We start from the raw sequence: 22,189 nt of genomic DNA on the forward strand, positions 1-22,189 counted from the left end.
CAGAGATGTGACTGGGCAACCCTCTTTGCAGGAAACAACTCAGGCTGCCACAGCTCTCTGCATGGAAACTGATTTCTGGTTGAATGATTTATATCACTTTGATCACAAACCAGTTCTGATTGGTTAAGTCAAGTGAATATCAGCCTGATTAAAACCAACCCAAGAGATTCTGTGCACATTAGTTCAGCTTTTCAGTTAAAACAGCTCAATTGGGGTTTTTGGTGTTGTTTTTAAATACAGACCAGACCTCACCATGATACCTGGCTATCTCTTCTTTGGACAGCTGACACACAGCACTTTTCCCTTGGCTTTCTCTGAGCACAGTATCCTAGTCGGTCATGCAAATCTTGAGACAGTTGAGGGTTTTTAAGGCTCATAAGTGGGCAAATTACTGGGCAAGTGATCACCCTAGAATGTAGAGGATGCAGTTTGAGCATACAACCAAAAGCAGTGCCCATCGGTCACCATGATCAAGATGGCCACTGTCACACAGCAACATCTGGTCCTTGTAGCTCAGCCACTTGGTACCTGACAGTTTCTCCTAGCAAAGAGCAGGTGTAGACTCTTATGAGGGCTGGAAACCCTTCAGAAAGCTAAAAAGGCTCTTGCAGAAGAGCTGGGAAACCACAGGCAAACACTGCTCATTGTGCCTGTGAACAGTAAAAAAAGGATAATGCAGTCAATCACGCAAAGAATAAACCCCACATTTTTCAAAAGCCACAGGTGAGAAACTGATAATGTAAAACACCCACAAAGTATGTTTTTATGAACATGTTAGTGGAATTTCTGTTTGCTAAACAACTTTTTGAGACCAAAACAAAGAAAAATTAGTTTAATATGGCTGGTCTGTTCAGTTCTATTGCTCACCAAACAAATGTTTTATTTCACTCATATGAATACACTTCAGGAGGCTGCAACTGCAGCTTTTTGAAAACGATACCAGGCGGTCAAAGACCACATTTCATTTGCACAAAAGTTGGGTAAATGCTGCGTGACGACTATTCCACTACACTTCCCTGGGAAAGCAGCCAAGCTCATTATAGAGCATGTCTGCTTTCAGTACAACTGTGTTTGTATATTCTTTTGAAACACTACTTCACCTTGGTTTGGAGCAGAACTTTTAGTGGGGCCATTACTTAAATTCCCCACTTACTTATTGATTTGTGTCCCATTAGCACTCTCACACAATAACGCAGAACATCCCCACACTACTGGCTTCTGCAAAAAGCTGGCTTCAGTATAGTGGCAGCAAACACAAGGAAACCTTAACTCCCTGCTGCTGCATGTGGTGTAAAAGTAAATATTTTACCACCTTTGTCAGCAGAAAGCTGTGTACAGACTCAGGAGGCACCTTTTGTGGTTAGCACCTCTCTGAGCTGACTTCAGTTACTATGGCACCAAGAGTAAAAATCCCATTGGCACCCGCACACACACGGAGCAGAGATGTTCCTGCAGTTCCTGTGCCCCTTTCCTGATCCACATTTACAGGAGCTCCCTGCTCCATCAGTACCTTGTGAGAGACCACTGAATGCATCCAGGATGGCATCCACAAACACAGATTTTGCACATCTGCCTCTGGAGGGTTTCTGTTCATTTTTTATCATTTTGGGAGGGAGGGCTTGGGCAAACCATCATTCATCTGGGAAGCTGCTACAATGGGAAGGGGAAAATGAACCACCTGAACCCATTTTCCCAACCTCTTCTGTTTCCCTGAGAGAGGACTGAAACAGCAGCATTTGGCCCACTAATTATCCACAAACCTATATACAGTTTTATAGATATAAAAGCATGCTACAGCCATTGTAAATTCAAATGTGCCAAGAGAAGTGGCAAATTTAAACCTGACTAGGCAAAATTAATGTGCATAATAACTTTAAGTATCCAGTGAAGTACGATTTTCACATAATCTCCGCCTCTTTCCATGCAAGGGCTACATAGTGTTCAGTGAAAAGGCAGCTGGTCTGTTTTCCCTTTGTAGCCTCCATAATATACCCCAAATGATTTGTTCCTCTTACGCAACAATTATTTACTACTGGCTTTTTGAGAGACGGTCATCATTAACATATATAAGTGCTCCACATTATCACTAGGAGGTAAGAGTCTTTTTATATGTATATGTGTTAATAATATATGTTTAGAAGATTGTAAATATGTATGTATACATATGTTTTATATATGTCTCTCATTATTTTATATATTAATATGTTTATGTGTGACTGTGTTATCAGTATGTAGTTGTACAGGTACGGATTAGTGTAATACCATGTATATTAAAATAATTATATAGATGTTTTCTAGGTGGGGACCTGATTTGGAGCATACAGTTTGCCAAGTCTGGGAGATCCTTATTTAGCATATTTAGCATTATAAAGCACATCTCAGTATCAGCATTGATTTGGTTGATATAATTTATACTTCCCAGTGGTCAACAGCTCCACAGCCAAAGAAAAAGGTCCAGAGTTTATGATTTTTTTCCATAAATACTATATTTAACTGTACATAGGAATTCTTCAGACAGAAGAAAATTCCTGTTCTCCAAAACAAGATGAGCTGGCCCTTCTCATTTTCCAGGCTTCTTTTCCAACACTGTGACAGCCTGTGATACCTTTGGAGGTATCTATGAATACCTTTTTGTTTTTTTCCTTATTTGGATGATGCCCAGCACAGTGGCTGGTACTGGGCGATGGGGAAGATGGTGCCTTCCGGGAGGAAGGCTACTGGGGACCCCCATGGTGAAGCTCTTCCTCACCAGAGATGAGAGCACAACATAATCTTAGAGAATGTTGTGAAGCAGTTGGACTTTCACCTCCCACTGTCACTGTATTAAATCCCTGTTAGTGCAGTTACTGCAGTTCAGTCAGCCCCTGGGGCTGGGAGCTTCCTGGGAGCATCGTGGTGAGGTGCTCCCGGTGTACCAAGACACACAGTGGCTGTGACAGCAGACACAGTCCCTACTCCAGCTACCACACTCCGGAACATTCTTCCCACCAATGTGCCTGACTGCAGCCTGGCACTGAAGGCAGGTAGAAAACCTTCCTCTGCCCTAGGAATAAATGTCCCTTTTCCCTCCAAGGAGCATCTTTCTGCAGTGGCACCTCTGCCTTCCCTCAGGGGCCCCAGCTGCCAGGAGGTGCTGCCAAGGGTTTGCTTGCTCTGTTTTAGGAGGTAAACTGTGCTGCTTGAGTGACCAGGAGCAACCTGAAGTGCAGCCAGTATTGCCTGAGATTTCATAGTTGTGGGTCTCTTGGGAAAAAAATCCACAACAAAACACAGACCAAACCACTCTATTTGTGCTGAAATCCAACAGAAGTCAAATCGTCCTCAGCAGCAGCAGCTCAGGGGGCAGATGGCTGAAAGCAAGCCAGGTGTGCCTCCTCCTCCTCCACTGTGGTCTGTTTGCCACAGGTTTCAGGAAGTGTTTCGTGGGAGCTTTGCCCACTACAACCTTCAGACAGGCAACATAAACAGCAAGTGAGGGGTGCAGCCTTTAGGGTAAGGACAGTGATGAAGAGGAGAAGACAGCTGGGGGGCAGTGAGGCAGCAGGGGAGGAAGACAATGAGGACACAGACACCTGTGGCCTCCACTTCCAAAACTAGCAAGTGCAAAGCTTTACACAGATGCCCAAAATGGAGTCACACTGTCTGCAAGGATACTGGGAGACCACCAGCTTGCAGCAGAGCAACATGGACACAGGCCAGCAAAGCAATGACTTCTCTCTCCAGCGAGATGACCAGCCAAAACCTGCTGGGGAACAAATGTAGCGGTTTTCCTTCACTCCTAGGGAAAAAAATCACAAGGAGTGGAACTTAACTCACAATAACTCCTTCCAGGGAAACCAAACTTCTTTCAGGTGGTGTTGATGAGTCCTTTGGTGAAAGTGAATAGGCTTTTAGATCTACTGGAAAGTCAAAGGCAGCATCCCCAAACCCCTGTGAAGAATGAGGGTGCCAAATAGGTTTAACAGCTTGTGCCTCTTTTAATGGAAATATCACATTTTTGCACATAAACACAGTAAAGTACAAAGGATTAGAAAATAGGCTTAATTTCCAGTCCCTAATTCTAGCATTCTGTACGTTAATCCCTGAGAGCACCTGTCAATTGTCGGTCTCTTGCAGGTGGTACTGAAAGTGCAAATTCAAGTGCTCAGCTGCAGCACAGGTTGCTTTTCAGATACCAAATCTGAGTGCTAAATCTTCAAAACCCTGGGTTGGCAGTAAACAAAAATTAAGTTAAACCATTCAATCCAGTGTACCAGTCTGAAATCTATCCTGATACCTTTGCCACAGACAGCCAAAAGATTGTCTTCCTGCTTTCCAAAGAAACGAGTTCAGCTTGTATTCTGGCCGCTCCAAAGCCATTACAACATTGGTGCCTATGAATTGCGCAGCACTGATGCACTTGAGGGTTAAAACCTTCTTCATATTCCCAGGACTAGGCAGGTGTATTAGCAGGTGCATATTCCTCCAGCTCTGACCTAGGAGGCTACCTGGCAATGCAGTCTGGCCAGCACAGAAGTACAAAGAACAGGCTGTGTGGAAAAACCCCTGTTTCACACATCTGTCCTAACCTCTGTCAGACCCCGGAGACAGGAGCTGGCAGTGCTGACTTGGGTGCTACTTTTCAATCGACTGAATTTATTTCTCCCATGACATGCACAGTTTCATTACAAATTCAGTGAGACTGTGGCCAGCCTTTGTGCTCTGGGACTAAAGGATGGAAAAGTTTCCCCTCTCTTTAATTGCGGGGAGAAGATGGTGACAGCAGCAGGTGGGGTCTGCCTGGGCTCCAGTACAGCAACACCTTCAGGAGGACACACTGCAGCACATTTCAGTTCAAATGTGGGCAAAGCCTGAGCAAAACCTTATCCTGAGCATGGGCTCTGTGCTGTTTGCCTTGGACCTCTACTTCTATGAGTGTGGTCTTTCTTCAGCAAGCAGCAGGTTTACAGCCCTTCCTTATCAGAATTTGCCAGGGCTTGGCTTGCTGTTCAGGCTGACTGCTGGTACAACCAGAGGAAGCTTTAATGTGGAGCACAGGAACCTGCAGCAACCCGTGGGAACTGCCACTTGGAGATGTACTTCGACACTAGGGAAGGTTTTCTCCCAGTGTAGGGACAGAGGGGTGAGGTACTGCCCTCTTCGGGCACCCAGAGGTGTAGTACCAAAGCTTGCAGGGACATCTGGTCGCATCAGTGGCTGAGCTGCCTAGTACTGCATCTCTGACTGGGTATTGCCAGCATATAGCTGGATTTGACACCTCTGAAAGCTGCATAATATTCTTGTCCTGTCTATAATCTGGAAAGCCTCACAATAAACCTGGTGAGTTTTTAAAAAATAAATATCAACCTAAAAAATATCCACTGTGCTTCACCCATCTCCCTTATTTCACAGTCAAAAGCAATGACAAAAGCTTCCCTGAGACTAAAGAGGAGACAACAGACAATGAATAAAGGGAAATCTAGTGGGGGAGGCAAATCTTAGGTGATGGTGGCAATCAAAAATTATCTCATCTTTTCTATTTCTTCAAAGAAATCAGTCCCTGCACATGATTTATACTTGCAGAAGATGTGAATACCTCAACTGCAGAGATATTTCATATTAAGCCCTTTTTAGATTCAGCAGAGCAAACAACAGCATTAAGAACTGCATCCATATAGACTGTATAGACCTGTAGAGTTGAATACCTGTACTTAAAATCTGTTTACTGGAATAGAAATAAAGTGCTTAGAATATCCAAAACAATTGTAGACCTGGATTTTCACTGCCAACCAACACTAGGATCAATTTTAAATTATTACTATAAACCTTTGCAATATGTCTACCTAAGGAACGAGAGGGAGGAATGTCTAGTGTCAAAACCACAGCTCCTTAATTTGGTCCATTACAAAATGAACAAACACAAAATACAATCCTTTCACACACATGTTTTGCAAGCTCTTTCTCAGTCATTCACCTGGAGCTGGAAAAACAGGAATCCACAAGAGGACTGCACCACTTAGAGCTTCCTGTCAACAGCAGACAGGTAAGCTTAGTAAGTCTTCCACCTCAAAATACCTTCCTGCTCCACCATCAGACATGCTGTGGCATAGCCCTTGCTGTATTTCTGCTCCTTAAAGGCCATGGCTCAGTATTCCAGCTCCATGAGCAGTGGGCATGCACGAAGGCAGTCAGTCTGTTACCTTGCTAGGATAACAAGACTCAGTGGCTCAAGAACCTTCTCAGCAACTGCCTTTAAATCAGGTCCTGCTTTGGGCAGGAGACACCTGCCTCGGCTTTTGAGCCTCTGCTGCTCTATTCTTCTCCTGTTCCTCTGCCTTCCTCCGCTCCTCTTTTAGCTCCTTGTATCTCCATTTGGGAATCTGCAGATAGGGGTCATCCTTTGCACTGCTCCTCCTTCTGGCCTTTTCTGGCTGGAAGGTGGGTGGGGGAGCCTTGCTGACACGGACTTTGGGGATGACAAATCCCGGCCGGACACTGCTCCGTCGAAGCAGATGGAGCGGCAGGAGGCTTGCTTTCCTCGTGGCTACTGCGTTCACTTGGGACATTGAAATGCTGATGGGCTGCAGGCTGGCTCGACGCTCCTTCTTCTTGGGGATCACTGTGACTTTGGAGTTCTGAAAGAGCTTCTCATAGCTGCTGATGTGATCTTTGTCGTGAAATCGGATCTCCTCTGCTCTCTGCTTCCTAAGGATTTCCTGCACTGCCAGTCTGCGTTTCCCCACACAAGGTGGGCTGCCTGGGCACACAGTCTGGCATGCCAGAGCAATGAAGGGACTTCCCAAGCTTGTTGTCACCTTCACCATGTGGTCAAGGACCCCATCCTCTTCTGGGCCATAGAAAGATCGGAATGAGACAGCTGCCCTTACACACTCAGAAACCTTCTGCAAACAGCTTTTTGGCTCTGCAGCCTTGGCGAGAAGTTCCTTCATTTTTGGCCATTCTGGTTTATATTGATCAGAAAACTGTTCTGGGCATGGCCTGTCCATCAGCTTCTGCATGACCAAGGCAGACTCTGATCTTCCTGTGAAACAAGCCCATTCCCATGAAGTCAGTCCACGGCTTGGGTCAGTTGCATGAACATTTGCCCCTCAAAAAAAAAAAAAAAAGAAAAAAAAAGAAAAACAATTAGTGTTAATTAATTAAACCACCTACACTCCTGTTGCTGTGATCAGAGGTGAGTCCAGCAGACCCCTGCAATACAACATAAATACACAATAATATTTGTGTCAAAATAAACATGGAATTAAGGACAGATCACGTTCCTGACTTTCTGAACTCCTTATTTATTTAAAACAAGGTAAAATACATTAAGACTTATATATGAAATTCTCTTTAAGTTACAAATAATGAAAAAATTAACTTTACCTGCATTTAATCTTGACTGACATTTTAATATTCATTCCCTTGAGCTCACAGGAAAAGAGTTACAGATATGGAAAGAAACAATTCTCCCCATATAAAATAGTGGACTTTGTAACAGTCACTGCCACTTGGAAGAAAGGTTAATGATCGGAAGTTCCATGAAAATATCCACTCACTGCTCACTAGGGGTAAGAACAGCCAATAAAGTATAATGAATTTCTTAAAAAGCATTAAAAATGGAAAAAAATAGAAAGCAAAAAAGGGGGAAATAAACAAAACAACAAATGTGCAATTCATGCTCTCTTACATCTAAAAGGACCCTGTAGAATTAGGAAATGTTGAGAGGATGGTAACAAGGGTGATCAAATATAAGGAAAGTTTCCATAAATATCAGAGAGTGGATAATGGGTGAGACAGACCTTCAGTCTGAGCCCAGAGCAGCTGTTCTCATCTACCTGAGATTACCAGCCCTAAGAAAATGAAGTAATTGTTAGCCAAAACACTCTGCTATTGCCAAGTAGACCAGTCGTAAGAGGCAGCTGGGATACAGGCTACACAGCAGAGGCTTAGACATTTGAAGTGTTATGTCCTGGAAGGAAATTGTTTCTAGTGGCCTATCCTCCTCCCATTCCCAATTTATAATCTTTATCCCTCCAATTCTGATGTCTTTCCCCATCACCATTCTTTTTTTTTTCTTATATATCTGCATCCTTTTCCATCTTTGCATTCCTTTTGATCTCTCTACCTTCCTATAAGACATGTTGGCTTTTGCCCTTGTTCTTCACTCTTTTGTTTTCAAGTGGAGTTACACTCCTCCTCCAGGGCACTTGGATGCTTGAAGAGAGGATACAAGAGCATCAGGAGAAGCAGGCATCCTAGTCTGCTCTATGGTTTCCTTTACAACTTCTTTAGTACCATATCCACATCCCTTGGCAACCAGAAAGCTGCAGGGAAGTCCTCCCATGATATTAGAGTGGGACTGTGGGCATTTGTCAATGAGGATGGCATGTGCCCAGCCCTGGTCACAGAGAAAGCTCAATTCAGAGTGCACCTGTGAAGAATTGCTGCAGAACAATGAGCAGCAGCAAGTGGTTTTGGAAGCTGAAGTTAGCAGGATACTGTTGGAAAAACCCAACAGATTACAGCTGGTGAGCGCTAAAGGATACAAAAGACCTGTCCAAAAACTGGCTTGATGGCACCAATTCAATACAATCTCAGAGATGTGTCAAGGACTTGATAATTGGCACCACATCCTGTGCTTCGCATCCAAGTGATCCTGGGCACACCACCTGGGCACACACATCTTGATGTTTTACAGTATATGGGTATGAAGGTGAATGAATGAAATCAATAGAATGAGTGAACACTCTGGTGTCAGGCAGACAAGTTCTTAAGCTGAAAATCCTTTGTTTTATATCCTGCCTTTGAACTCTGACAGATCTCAGAGGGAGCTTTGCATGCTTCTGTAAATCGACGGGCGTGTCGGCAGGTCGGCGCCATGCTCCCTGTGACAGGCACGGGCTCTTTGCCCAGCTGCCTTCAACATACTGAGCTCTGCAATGTTCAGTCATGGTTTACTCATATCTTTGGCCCTGCAGATATTTTCTGGGTTTCTTGAAAGAGTTTAAAGGGCTTTTTGAATTTATTGAAGGGCTTCTTTACCAGATGAAGGACCATTTTCAAACAGCAAACACAAAACTGACCTACACAGATTTTGTCACAAAAGCGACAGTCTGTCCCATTGCTTTGCAAGGAGATGTCCAGAGACCTGAGGAAAAGGCCAGAGAATACCATGATAATTTTTTTTCAGGGTGGATTACCTTGGAGACAGCATTTCAAACTAGAATTAGGAGTACTCAAAATAAGGAAAGGCAACCACAAACCAGTTTGTAATGGGTTCAGTATACCCTTTCCCACAAAGGATGTTTTGTCATTACAGGAAAATAAAGGGAAAAAGAGAGCACGGGGAAAGTGATAAAACCCTCAAATTTAACTCTATTAAGTTAATTCCTAAGTCTTTGAGAAAATCCCTAAAAAGGATGCTGGAGATACAGAACAAGAATGGATGTGGAAGGAGACACCCTAAGCAATATTGCTGATCACAGTTTAAGTGTAATTTAAGTGAAATTTGCAGAAAGGACCACTCAGAGAGAGCACCAGGGCACTGCAGGGAGTCAAGCATGGCACCCAGATTGGAAGGCAGAAAGGAGCCAAAGAGGAGGAAGAGTCAATCAAATCAAAGAGTTCACCAGCTGTGGATTTGAAGAAAGGATTTCAAGGTCTTAAAGGCAGAAGGGTTTGATGAAGTTCATGACTGCAGAAGTTACAGATAAATCAGTGAGGGGAGGGAATAAGATGTACAAACACACGACCTCCTGCTTCACTAACTTGTTTTTGAACTTCCCTACCCAAGCTTCCTACCCTTGAATCTGTCCCATCTCACAAAGCACATAACTGCTTTGTAGCTGTGCAAGTAGACCCACGGCTGACTATGGGTGTTTCCCCTCTATGTTGCCATACATTTTTATATTTTGATATAGAATTTTGCTGGTTTGTTTGTCAAAGCTTCCTACTCTTGAATCTGTCCCATCTTTCCCTGGTCCCTTCTTAACCCTTGCCTCGGTCTGAACTCCTTCCCACAAGAGCTGACTGTGACTGTGGCAAACTGTGTGGAAGTTGTTTCCTTGGTGTACATATAACAGGCAAGGAATTAATACAGGAAGAACAGCAGCTAAAGGAATTGTCTTCAAACATCATATTTAATTCTCAGTTTGTAAGCAAGCAAGAGGTACAGACAGCTGCTTAGCACTATCCTCAAGAAAAAGTCAGTCCAGTTCTGCTATGGTGCAACTGTGAGACCTTGGAGAAGAGTAGTTCAAAAAGAACAGTGTGAGAAAGTGCTCACTGGGGGCTCCCCACCTTTGCTTGGGGGCTGCACTCAGCTCTGGTCCTTGTCTGGGCTGTGCCTGTACCTGGCCATGTGCCCTCCTGGTTTGGACCCTGACCCACAGAGTTAATTTTGTGTTTGACCTCAGATCCACCTTGTCTCTATGGGCTTGCCCTTATCATCATGGACTTGCCTGGCAATCCCTGTGGTGCTGGCTGATCCAGGTTGTTCTCACCAGCCCTGCCATGTTCCTTAAAGGACCGCCTTTGTTGATGAGGCTGGTGCTGAGGCCTTCCTGTCACCCTTGGCTCACTTCCCTTTGAGGAGAAGCCCACTCCTTCTGACAGATGAGTCCCCAGGTGTTTTGGAAACTTTATCTCAGAAAACAATACTACAGAGTATTGAAATCCCAATCTTTTAACAGAAATCGATGCTGACTTTGTACCTTGTATCACAAAATCTCTTCTAAGGCATGATTTACCATAGTTTTATTGATTTTCTGCACAAATCAGGAGACATTCCTGAACAAACTTGTCATTCAGCAGAATGCCTTATCTGGAACAGACACGAGTAGTCATGTCCCTTTGTAAACGTGATAGCAGTCTTACGGAACCAATTGTCATTTCAGGGTAAGTATAGCCTACAAGTTTTCTTTCAGGAATGCTGTACTTGCCTTGCTTTTCCTAAAAGTTGCCCTGAACATCATTTTCAGCACAGTTAGTTTGAATACACATGCTCCTTTAGGATATAAATATCCTATTTTATTAAGACTTCATGTCCTTTTGAGATGCAGAACTGGCATCTTGAGTTTAAAGACAGGGGCTGAGGTGGCTCAGGCTCTGTTACCAGTCCAGTGTTTAAAGCCCAGTCTCCAGATCCAGGGCCACTCCAACAGCGCTACTAAAGCAGCACTGAGTTTACACTGGAGATTACAGCAGGGCTTGACACGTGAATAACAACCAGCATTTCTGGCTGGCTCTCCTGATGAGCGCTGGCAGTGGCGCGGTGCTGGCAGTGCAGCAGCCTGTGACAAACTGCCGGTGGGAGACCGGGCCCACCCTTCACCCGCTGTGCACTCACGAATAGCAAATTCGCATGTTCCAAAGACTCCCTCTGAAAGAGCAACATTATGGCCAAGTGTCTCAGAGTGCCTTAATCTTGTAGTGATTGACCTTGGCCCCCCTCCAGGAACTCAAATTTCAGAAAGAGCAGTCACTGGCAATCCAGCTCCGACCATCTGTCACACATTGCTGTTACCTCTTTCCCCATCTGACTGTGCTAAAACCATGCTAAGGCAGCTAGGAAGGTGAGTTATTTTGCTTTACTGACCTTCTGCATTGCCATAAGTAGCTGGCCATCAGTAGAGGTCTTACCCAAGCCACTGAACGGATACTGGGTTTAAAAACCTCCTGGCTGTAACTCTTTTCTAAATGCACATAAACTGCTTTGTAGCTGTGCAAGTAGACCCACAGCTGACTATGGGTGTTTCCCTTCTATGTTGCCATACACTTTTATATTTTGATATAGAATTTTGCTGGTTTGTTTGTCAAATTGATTTTCTCACCAAATCTTTTAATAACAACTTCTTTTACCTTCTTCAGCACACTAGCACTTCATTGTCAGCAGCCACTCAGTGTCCCATAAGTCTCAAACTACTTCTAAATCCATTCTGAATGAGCATTTCCCTCCTGCCCTCCCTCCATGTCACCAGATTGTGCAGTGCTCAAAAATACTCAGATATTAAAATGGGGGCACGCAATTTACCGCACTTCCTTCGTGGCCCCTATTTTCAGCTGAAAATGTGAGGAACTGCAAGTACTCACCGAAACTTCAATTTAGAAAATCAAAAGTATATTAACTCTACAGATCTTTAGTCAGTGGATAATCTTTGGTATCCTCAGTATCTCTGATGCAAAAACAGGCTGATAAAACTTTCTGTAGGCAAACTCAAGATGGAGGCTAAGAAAGCCATTTTCTGGCTGGCCAAAGGTTTGTTCTCCCCAATATTCTGTTTTCTTATGAACCATCGAAACAAGAAGTGGCTGTTCAGATGCCAGAGGCAGCAACCAAAGCAGTGAACTTTGATATTGATACTTTTTGTATAAGAATCAGAATAACAAGTACTGAGTTATTTACATAGCTGAAAGGTTGTGAAACAACTTCTAGTGACCCAAACAGAACGAATGGGCTTCCCTCAGATCTCTAGTGATAATAATAGGTCATGACACCGTAAGACCAATTTGACAAGTCAGAAAATCATAGGATTGGAGCTTCATTTTAAGTGATGATTTATAACACACAATGGAAAATTCTGAACTAGCATCTGCATGAAGTATGTGTGAGTCCAGAAAGTGCATCTGCTTCTAGCAGTGTTTGAGCTCTGACAACAGTTTCATAATTTTTTGTCATAAAAATTTAACATAAAATGAATGATCCAATTCCTAAGCCTTTGTTCCAGTGTAAGAGGCTACAGAACCTAGCAGAAAATAACACACCAGTTACCACATCATGTTTTCTGTGTCATATCAATGACACAGAAATACTATCATATCTGTCTAGAAACTGGATATTATGAAATGAAGGATAGTAATATCACTAGGCTTGATAAAAGCCTGTGACTTAAAATATTCTGATTATGAGGGGTTAGACTCTTGTGACAGCAAAATCACTGAAATGAACTCCTTATTCAAGATCTTCCTCAATGAAATGGACCTGTAGGACTCTTGATCTAGACACTAACAATACTCACATTCCATTTGTTATTATTTCCATAATATTTAATTCGTGTCATAGATTTGCAACTGAAAAACAAGAATATATACTAATATAAGCTAGATATTTAATTATTATCTACCAGTTTATATACCAGTTACTTCATATAAAAAAACCCATGCAATATTGTGGCTGAAAGATGCTGTATGTTAGGACTGCTCTTGTAGAGGCTGCTGCCCCTCAAGAGGTCTTCTGAGTCTTCTCTCCAGGACCCCTTCACTTGCAATGCAGTACAGCTGGGAACTCAACTGCAGACAAGAGCCAAGAGCGAGAAACATAATTCCTGTTATCAGAGACCTGCTCACTCCCTGTGCCTCAGCTCCCTCCTTGCAGCAGAGACAGACCTGCTGGTGCCCTGTTGCCCATAAACCTGGAGACCAAACTCAGAGCTATAGAGGTATTAAAAAAATCCTAAGTCACCAAATTTCCCACCAATGTTCCCTGTGGGATATGGCCCCTACACCCAACTCTCCTGACAGGAGCCTGAGACCCCAAAGCTTTCCAGTCCCTGCCACAGTTTGAGGCAGAAGTGGAGGTCTGGCTCTGGTCCCACCCTTGCACTGTCACACACAGAGCTGACAGCAAGAGCCCTGTGAGCCTTTCCCACCTCTGTCATGGATTTCATTAAATTCTGTTCTACAAATTTTGATGATCCTGCTCCCCAAACTCTCCTGGGGACAATCAGTCTCACCCTGAGAGTTCTAGGAAAGCTCCTGGGTGAGTTTGTACAGGCAAACTGAGTGCTCCCCCAGAATGTGCCTTCACTGCCTTGACTATGGCTTATTTAAAAGCTGCACCCATTTCCAGGGAAGGCTGTACTACAGTTCTCAGAGGAAGCAGAGCCAGTTTTCTTCTTGGTAGTTGTTAGGATTTAGTTAGATGATGATAAAGAAGAAGCAAAACACTTTGTATACCTGCCATCACCAAGGCTTTCACACATTCTGTTCGGCCCTGCATTGCAGATTTCATCAGTGCTGTGAATCCAAACGCATTCCTCTTCTCAATATCAAGCCCGGGAAAATAGTTCAATAAATAATTTGTAATGGTTATGTGCCCTTTAAAGAAACAAAAGAAACAGAAAAACAATATGTCACAGAATGAAGGTTCTGTTTCAAGGATAAACCAAAAATTTACTCCTGCAGGTCTGATAAATGGAAAATGCAGATAATTAATAAGATCTCTTTTCTTAGTGTCCTCTTCCACTCATTGCAGTCATCAGCCTTAGGGTTAAGTGGCCCTGACTTGTGACCAGAATGCTGGGATAGGAGGTGGAAAACATGGGTTCCCACCTTCTCTCAAGTTGCTCTCCTTTCTGAAAAGTCAGTTTAAGGTAAGGGAATAATTGAAGACCAGAGGTAGTCACTCTGAGGTTGCAAGGGGCCCCAGTTTCTTGACTCAGTGAGTAGCACTGCAAAGGGAATCCCTACAGCTTATGGAAGGAAGTTCCATCTTGTTTTGGGGTGACTTTATGATGCTGGATCCTCTATTGCCTGCTTATTGCCCAGACATGAATCCTGTGCCTTTCTGTGCCTTTAAGCCAGATCCGAGAGATGGGGGGGAAAGGTGGTGGAATTCCTTTGGCAGCTGTGTTCAAAAACACAGATAACTCCCTCGCGCTCTGTCCCCAGCGCTCAGCTCTGCAGAAGGGAAGAGTTGTATTCTCTTGCTTTTTAGCTAGCTTCTCGTTCATTAGCTGAGGCAGGAGTTTTCCTGGGACTGTGGCTTCTTCTTCTCAAACTGGAACTGTTCAGCTTTGCTCCGGTCCGGAACACCCTCACCGGGAGGCCCCACACCGCAGCCCGGAGGGGCCCAGGACACACCCCAGCTCCAGAGAGAGCAGAGCCACACCTACAGAAAGGACTCTGAATCTACCAGGTCTTCTTCACAGCGAGAGGTTTTATTATCTAACATTATTCATTTTTTCCCCATTGTACCTGAGCGCACCTTGCTTGTTAAATAAACAGGTTTTTTCACTTTCCTCCAGAGATTCTTTCTGAACCTGGGTGAGGGAGGTGCTGCTGAAACCTGCCTTCTATTCAAGGACACGTTCATTTCAGATGTTTCCTCCCAATTGGTCTCAAACCAAGACACGTCACTGGGGGAACTGACTGCAAAGGTTCAGCTTTTCCCCTCCTCTGGTAAATCTGAGCCTTAGAATCATGGTGCTTCATTAAAAAGTGATGATTGCACAGTTATTCCAGCCAATAATGCTAATGAACCATGTCAGGCCTGATACAAGAGAAAGGAATATTTTGTGTAGGATCTCACATTTTTATTTTTCCATCTGACAGTGTAAAGCCACTTGTCTACTCTCCTGCAGTTGGAAAATGGAACTGATGTTCAGTTTTGGTAGTAAAATGAATTATTTAAGTTCTGTTTCTAAAAGCAACTGTTGTTGCCATTCATGTGCCTTGTATGCCAGGATAACTGGTGTCTGCAAGGCTATACTGAGGAGCTGAACACATCTCTAGCTAAATGGTTGGAAGACCAATTAAGACATCAAATCTTTATAATTGGACTATCAGACGAATAGCTAGTGCCATAATGACTCATTCAAAGCAGTTTTCCCTCCACTTGTCAATCATTTTATGATGCTTTGATGCTCTATAAAATAATGCCGTCTGTCAGGCAGCTGCAACAATCACAATTTAATTAGTAGGAGATGTAAAAGTATTCTCTCATCTCACTCTGCAGTCCAGCTGACTATTCTGTAATGCATGCCATTCAAATTCATCTAGAAATGTTACTGAAGCAGATTATAATTCATACAGGACAATTTAAAAGTCTATAGCGTCACATCTGGTGTCAATTTCATCAGCAGCCACTTTGTACCAACACAGTCTTCCATTCACTTTGAAAAGCAGGCTAAGAAAGTCTTTACCAATTAATTTAAGATGTGTTGCAGGTTTACTTTCTCTCCTATAATTTTTTTGACTGTTACCTTTCTGCATAACTGGAGACTCTCATGAAACCTGAGCAAATGTAGAGATAGTGCAGCTCAGATGAGCAACTCCCAAGTCAGAGAAAACCAAATAAATAGCTCCCTGTACCTTGAGCAATCCAATGAGAATGAAATATAAAAATTCAGCAAACCATAACAAGCTGAACAAAGCCAAAGTGAACTGGGTTCAGGGCAGGATCAAGTGACCTGGTCCAGCTTACTCAATACAGAGGCTTCAGCTTTGCTGATTTTTTGGCATAAAATCAAATCCTAGCAAGGAATCAGTTGCTACTGGGAGAATCTTTGTGCCCAAATTGTTTTGCAGGACACTCTCTGTTTCAGTGATGTAGAGCATGTGTCTTCATGAAGGCTTTGGAACAGTTGAAATACTGCTTTTTGACCACAAAAAACAGAGGCAAACTGAAACAACTAGAAATAATAAGACGGAAGATTTTTCAGGAGTTATTACATCACTAAAGATGTTCTTTCCTTTGCCTAAAGTATAATTACAGTAAGAGATGTTTTGCAAATCTGGGGTGATCCTGAATTAATCCTGAAAATCTTGCTTAACCAAAACTCTCCAGGGGACTAGCAAAGGCCTCAAATGAGACCAAAAAAATTATCAGCAGTAAAATAAGAAAGAAAATTTAAAGTTTGTGATTCCCAGAAGTTTTGTGTCTCAGGGATTCCTGAAAACCACTGCAATTTTCATCTGGAGGATATTCTGTGCTCTGAGGTTTGCTTCAGATTTCCAGTTCAAACAGATATCAAATGCAAAGCAAAATTCAGAGCTGCCAAGTTTTAGTTCAAACCCTGTCATACACTTTTGATTTAAGGCCATAAAGTTTGCTTTGGTTCTCCTGTGTCTGGGAGAACAAGCAGCCTGTACCTAATTGAGTGAGTCTCCTGTGATGCAAAGTCTGCTGTGCAAGCTGTATGCATCTCTAAAATAAACGAGCCTGGACTCAGCCAGTTTGGTTATACTGAATTCAAACAGGCTCTTGCTGTTTGTAAGCCAGCTCTATCTCCTACCAGAACTGGCATGCTAAGGGTACACTTCTTCTCCCTGCAAGCCATATATAGAGATCAGCACAGATGTCTGTAATAGCTTAATTCACTTAATTGCTGCCACAAAGGAAAGGCCTATAATGATGACAATATTGCCTAATAATTTGTGTAACACAGGCAGAAGTATAAGCTGCATAGTAAGGAAGATGCTTTGTCAAGTAACATTTCAGTCCTGAATTGTACCTGCAAAATGCTTGTGTTTGGCCTGCGGTTAGTGAATGCTTTCTCACAGTTGGATGGAACCAAGGACACCCAGAATGCTTTTTCCTCTGGGCGTTTTAGGTGTTTGTGTTCTCATGTCTTTCTTAATAAACAGGAACTGGGATAACTTCCAATTTGTGTTCCCGACTCTACAGCCTTGCCCCAAACTGATGGCTGTAACATAAAACATCTATACTTTGTAAGCAAATACAACTCCCTCTGAACACCAGTGCATGCCAATTACTATACACTGATGTAGCTATGTCCCCATCAGCAGGAGAACTGAGAAAAAAAAGTAATTTTCCTTCTTTTCCCATTTTTTTTTTAAAGTCACTCTCCTTCCTCCCTTTCTTTCCACATCTTATTTCAATTGCTTGTTTCTATCAATCTCCCATTTTTTTCTGCATTGTCCTTGCAATATTGCTTAGTGTGTAACTCTGAAACTTCATACAGCCTGTTAGCTACTGTTCTCCCATGCTGGTTAGACATAACAAAGCCTCTCCAGGTTTGCACTTCAAGGACACCTTGTTGTCCCAGGCCCTGAAATATGTAAACTAAAGCCTCTGAACAGGGGGAGGGGGGAAACTTGGGGTAATTACTTCATTGCCTGAAATTGTAATTGGAGAATTAACCCCAATATGTAAATGGACCAAACTTATAAAAGTGTTAAAAACCCGTGACCCAGTGGCCATCTTGGGTGTAGCCCCTCAGAAGCTTTTTGACTCCCAAGGTGTTCCTACTGAAGGCACTTCAAATAAATACCTGCTTTTATGCTCTTAATCTTGTCTAGCCTCTGTTTTCAGGTAGACGCTTCAAGGCATCAGTTCTGGCACCCCAGGTGGGACTCAAACCCAAAATCCCTGACCCACCTGGTCAGTGGATCCTAACAAAAATGGCAGCACTTTCTGAAACCTTCAAATACTACCTTACAAATAACTGAAATAATGTGGATTTGATATTAGACCTTCCACAGGAAAACCCATAGTTTTGGTATAAATAACAGTGATCTCAAAATAATTTATTTTGTAAAAGTGTGATTACTTTCACACCCTAAAGTTAAACCTCCCCCCCCCACCAAATAAATTCTCCACTAAAGGCAAGTTTGCATAAGCTCTGCTTTCAGGTCTTTATGATACACTGCTCAGTGTTACTACTTAATACCCAGCAATAATTAAGCAGCATCCATAGCACTGTAGCTCCTCTGGTTGCAATGTTAACCTCACAGTAATCTCTATTAACACTACACCAGTATCTTGTGATAATTAATTAAATAACTGGTGTAAACACTGTAGCTTAGGATTAGCACAGGCAGGGGAAAACATCCAAGTTGTTGGGGGTTTGTATAAGCTTCTGCTGACTACAGTAATTTCCAGTTGCTTTGGGGATCAATAGCAAGTACTGGCAGAGAGTGTCAAGTCAATGTCAGCCTGCTGGATTAATTCTCAGCTCATTATCATGAGTTATAAAGGTCAAGCAGGAGGCAGTGTTAAAACTTTTTTAGTCCAAATTTATATTAGGGCAGATAAATAAAAGCAGATTCGTGTTTTGGAGACTTTTCTACCTTCTTTGGAAAGCTACTGTACTCGTACTCATGGCTTTGCTATGAGTCTGCCTACTGTGGTCACAATTCTTTCTTCAGTATTCAAGACCCATCTTGCAGTAACTTTAGCAGAGTTCACTTTTTGGTACAACACAAAGCAAGGTTAGGCACTACCTGGGAACGTTCAGTGGCACTGTTACTAAACTGACATGAAAACCTAACTGCTCCAATCTTTAGACATGGCTTGTAATGTCCATTGATATTCCTTGATGGAAATTTATTCCTGGGAGTGAGGACTATGTCCCATGAACTCCCACAAACATCCCATACTCTTCATCAGCCAGCAGACATGATAAAGACCAGCTGTGTCTTTCCTTGTAAAGTGACTGCCTTTGCAGAGCGTGCTTGAAGGAGGCAAAGGAAACCAGAGATGCAGATCTAGGCAGCTCCTGGAACAGCTTTTAGATTACAAAGTGATGGCATCCTTCTTTGGAGAAATTTTTCCTGATTTACGTGCATTAGCACTTTGTTAACACTTGTTAGAGGAAGCTAAATCTTCCCTTAAAGATTAAAGCACAGCCCTTCAGTTTTAAAAGAAATAATCAAATTATTGTTTTCTAACTGAACACCAGGAATAAGGAACTCTCCTGGGAGTTTCTCTTACATCTAAGTGATCTGTTACACTCGTTCACTGAATATTACCATGCTGGTTGGGATAAAAGAACACCTTGTGCTAAACCCTGCTCTCACTTCTGCCTGTGTCAGGAATAACATGGTTGATGTTGATACCAGCTGCTACAAAAGGATCATTGGCAAACACTAAATCCTGATGAGATTTTTTTGCTTTCTAACTATGGAGTGGGTGAAGAATGTTTTAGCAGCTAAGGTATTTCTTAATGATGATAGGTTTTCCTACAGTCATCAGTTACTACAGTCACTCTGAGGTAGGTGCAGCAAGCAGGGGAGGAAAGTACTAATGCAGCACATTGCACGTCCACAGTGTTCATTTGTTGCTTGCCAGAGCAAACTTCAGAAAATCAGTTTAAAGGAACAAAGCAGTATAATATTGCACACCTGGGATAAGATTTTCTTTATTTCTAATTTAAAATAATTAATAGCATCTACTAAAAATGTGTTGCTTTTGCTGCCCTAATCTATTGGATAAATACTACTGTAGATTAATCAGTTCAAAGAAAATCATGACAAACTTACTTGGGAGTGGGTTTGGCCAGGATTATTTTACACAACATAATTTCTTTTAGGGATTTGAAAAAAAAAAATCCTAAAAAAAAAAATAGCCAAAACACACACTCCTCCCAAGAGCGTGTATGGAAGAGGTGATACAGAGAGCCTTACCTGCCTGTGCAGCTGTAATTAGAGCCGTGTTCCCTTCGTTGTCCTGCCAGTTCACATCAAGGTGAGGGCATTGTGCTAAGGCCATTACAATATCCACATAACCTTGGTAACAGGCAACAATAAGACCATTCTGTAAGTAAAATATAAAATGAAAGTTAGGATTCCCAGACTGAAAAAAATGCACTGAAGAAGCATGCTAGACTGCTTTTTTATTTTATATTTTTTTCCAGACAGAAGAACTGAAAAGATATCACCATAACTAGTGATTAGCTCCAGGCACAATGTTCAGATCCAAAACACTTCTTTTTATCTCTGCCCTTTGGCAAGCAATGTTTGATACTCCTCAGAAATACCTAAGAGAGTAGATATTATATTATGCTACATGCAAAGTAACTGTTTATAAATGGCTTGTGCTTCTATGGCTATATACTCTCAATCCAAATGAGAATAAATCTGATTTTATTATATAATAAAATGAACCCAGCAGGTAAGATGAACTGGACCTGCTCTGAATATTAATTCTCCGAAAAACAACTACTTGTTCCATGAAGGGGAAGTGGTAGGCTGGAGCTCTGTTCATACTGCCTGTTGCTATCTTTAAATAATTCAGATTTCCCATTAGAACTAGGCCTCCTTTTTTTATAATCATAAATAAAATTAAATTGCTTTTAGAGGTCCTGTTTAATGTGTTTTATGACAGCTGGAGGCTGTAAAATTTCCAGAAGGAAGCCAAGCCAGGAGGTAAACCTTGTAACTATGCTTGGTACCCAGATAGTGTTTCACACCACAGCAGCAAACTGATAGCTTCCCTAAAATACAGCAAAATACACTTGCCATTAATTAAATGGAACCACAGTACTTAATCCTGGCTGCTCACTTGACCACTAGGATTAAAGCCATTATCTCCGGTCTTCAGGATTACTTGGGCTGCCCTCGATCATCTGCCTGGGGCTGATGGGTGTAGAGGAGGGCTGGCACAGATAAATCAGCACTCTCTGCACTCCCTCCTCGCTGCCAGCGCATTACTCAGTTTGCCTGAGCTCAGCATGAGCATCTGACTGCCGAAAAGATAAGGGCAGAGACACAAATCTCAAACTGCCTGGTAACCCTGCCTCCCTGAAATGCACTCACATGAAAGACTTGCAAGGAGAACCTGGTTATGAAAACAGAATGGCCTGCCCTGATTCCTCCATCATTTTTCTCTTGCCTACACATTCTCTTTATTTCTTTTTCCCATGGACATTACTAAGACAGAAATGTTCACCAGATGACAACTGAGGCTTTTGATTTATTGTCCTCACAACAAGTTAGTTATTAGTATAATTTCACTGTTATTCTGGACAGTTCTGTTGGCTGAGGTAGCAAACAGCTTCACTGAGATACAGGAGTGATATCTACTCTTTATGCTGTTCACAGGCAATGTAGGTTATTTCTCAATTGCATCTTTCAATAAAATAATTACTCTGCCTTCTTTTGTTCTCAAATCACTCTTGCCCTCAGCATGAAGCAACACCTACCACTGCTCTATAAAGAGCATCTTCATTTCCTTGTGAAGAACCTGTAATACCTCAAAGCCTTCTATTGGAATTGTACAGAGGATTCTGCTAAAAGTCATGTATTTTTGGTTTTTTTTTTTCACTAAACGCATGTACTTTCCTGGTAGGATTGTTCAGATTAATTCAAATTTTACTGTAATATAATCGTTTTTAGCTTTTAAGAAAAATGTGTCAATGTCCACTTTGTAAGGACTTGAGCATTATTTCAGTTCTTTAACAATTTAATTTTTCACCTGATGTTCAGGATGTTTACAACTCCAAAAGCTGTGCAGATTTAAAACTCTACACAGTCATTCAGTGAAATATCTGTTACTTATGATAGCAGAAAATTAAGTTTGCAATTGTTTTGAGACAAAACCTTTTGACAATAAGAAGAGAGATTCTATTCACTGAAAAAAATGGCATTTTTGAAGAGAGTGATAGTTTCAAAAAGGCTGTAAGAATAACTAAAAATAGCTGTCATCTGTAATGAAAAGAAAACTATTTCACCCAGTATCTGGAGGATA

At 42.3% G+C, this 22,189-nt stretch overlaps 1 protein-coding gene across 1 annotated transcript; it reads right to left on the minus strand.

Moving 5' to 3' along the window:
* Positions 1 to 817: 817 nt before the first annotated feature.
* Positions 818 to 20,707, minus strand: ANKRD33B (ankyrin repeat domain 33B). The gene is made up of 4 exons (XM_017738707.1): positions 20,666 to 20,707; positions 20,128 to 20,323; positions 13,936 to 14,076; positions 818 to 7,087 (listed from the first exon to the last, which is right to left on the minus strand). Exons 1-4 carry the CDS (start codon positions 20,705 to 20,707, stop codon positions 6,237 to 6,239), a joined length of 1,230 nt encoding a protein of 409 aa, XP_017594196.1. The 3' UTR covers positions 818 to 6,236.
* Between the last annotated feature and the right edge of the window lie 1,482 nt (positions 20,708 to 22,189).

Source organism: Corvus brachyrhynchos, unplaced genomic scaffold, assembly GCF_000691975.1.
Source record: "Corvus brachyrhynchos isolate BGI_N302 unplaced genomic scaffold, ASM69197v1 scaffold23, whole genome shotgun sequence".
In the NCBI taxonomy this organism is placed as follows: Eukaryota; Metazoa; Chordata; class Aves; order Passeriformes; family Corvidae; genus Corvus; species Corvus brachyrhynchos.

Bases quoted from the DNA above. Each gene is read 5' to 3' on its own strand.
- ANKRD33B (XM_017738707.1), bottom strand. From the start codon at position 20,707: ATGAACAGAGCTCCAGCCTACCACTTCCCCTTCATGGAACAA. The intron at 14,077-20,127 runs GTAAGGCTCTCT...GTTTCTTTAAAG, and splicing joins AATTACAGCTGCACAGGCAG to GGCACATAACCATTACAAAT. The intron at 7,088-13,935 runs GTATACAAAGTG...TTTTTTTTTGAG, and splicing joins GAAAGCCTTGGTGATGGCAG to GGGCAAATGTTCATGCAACT.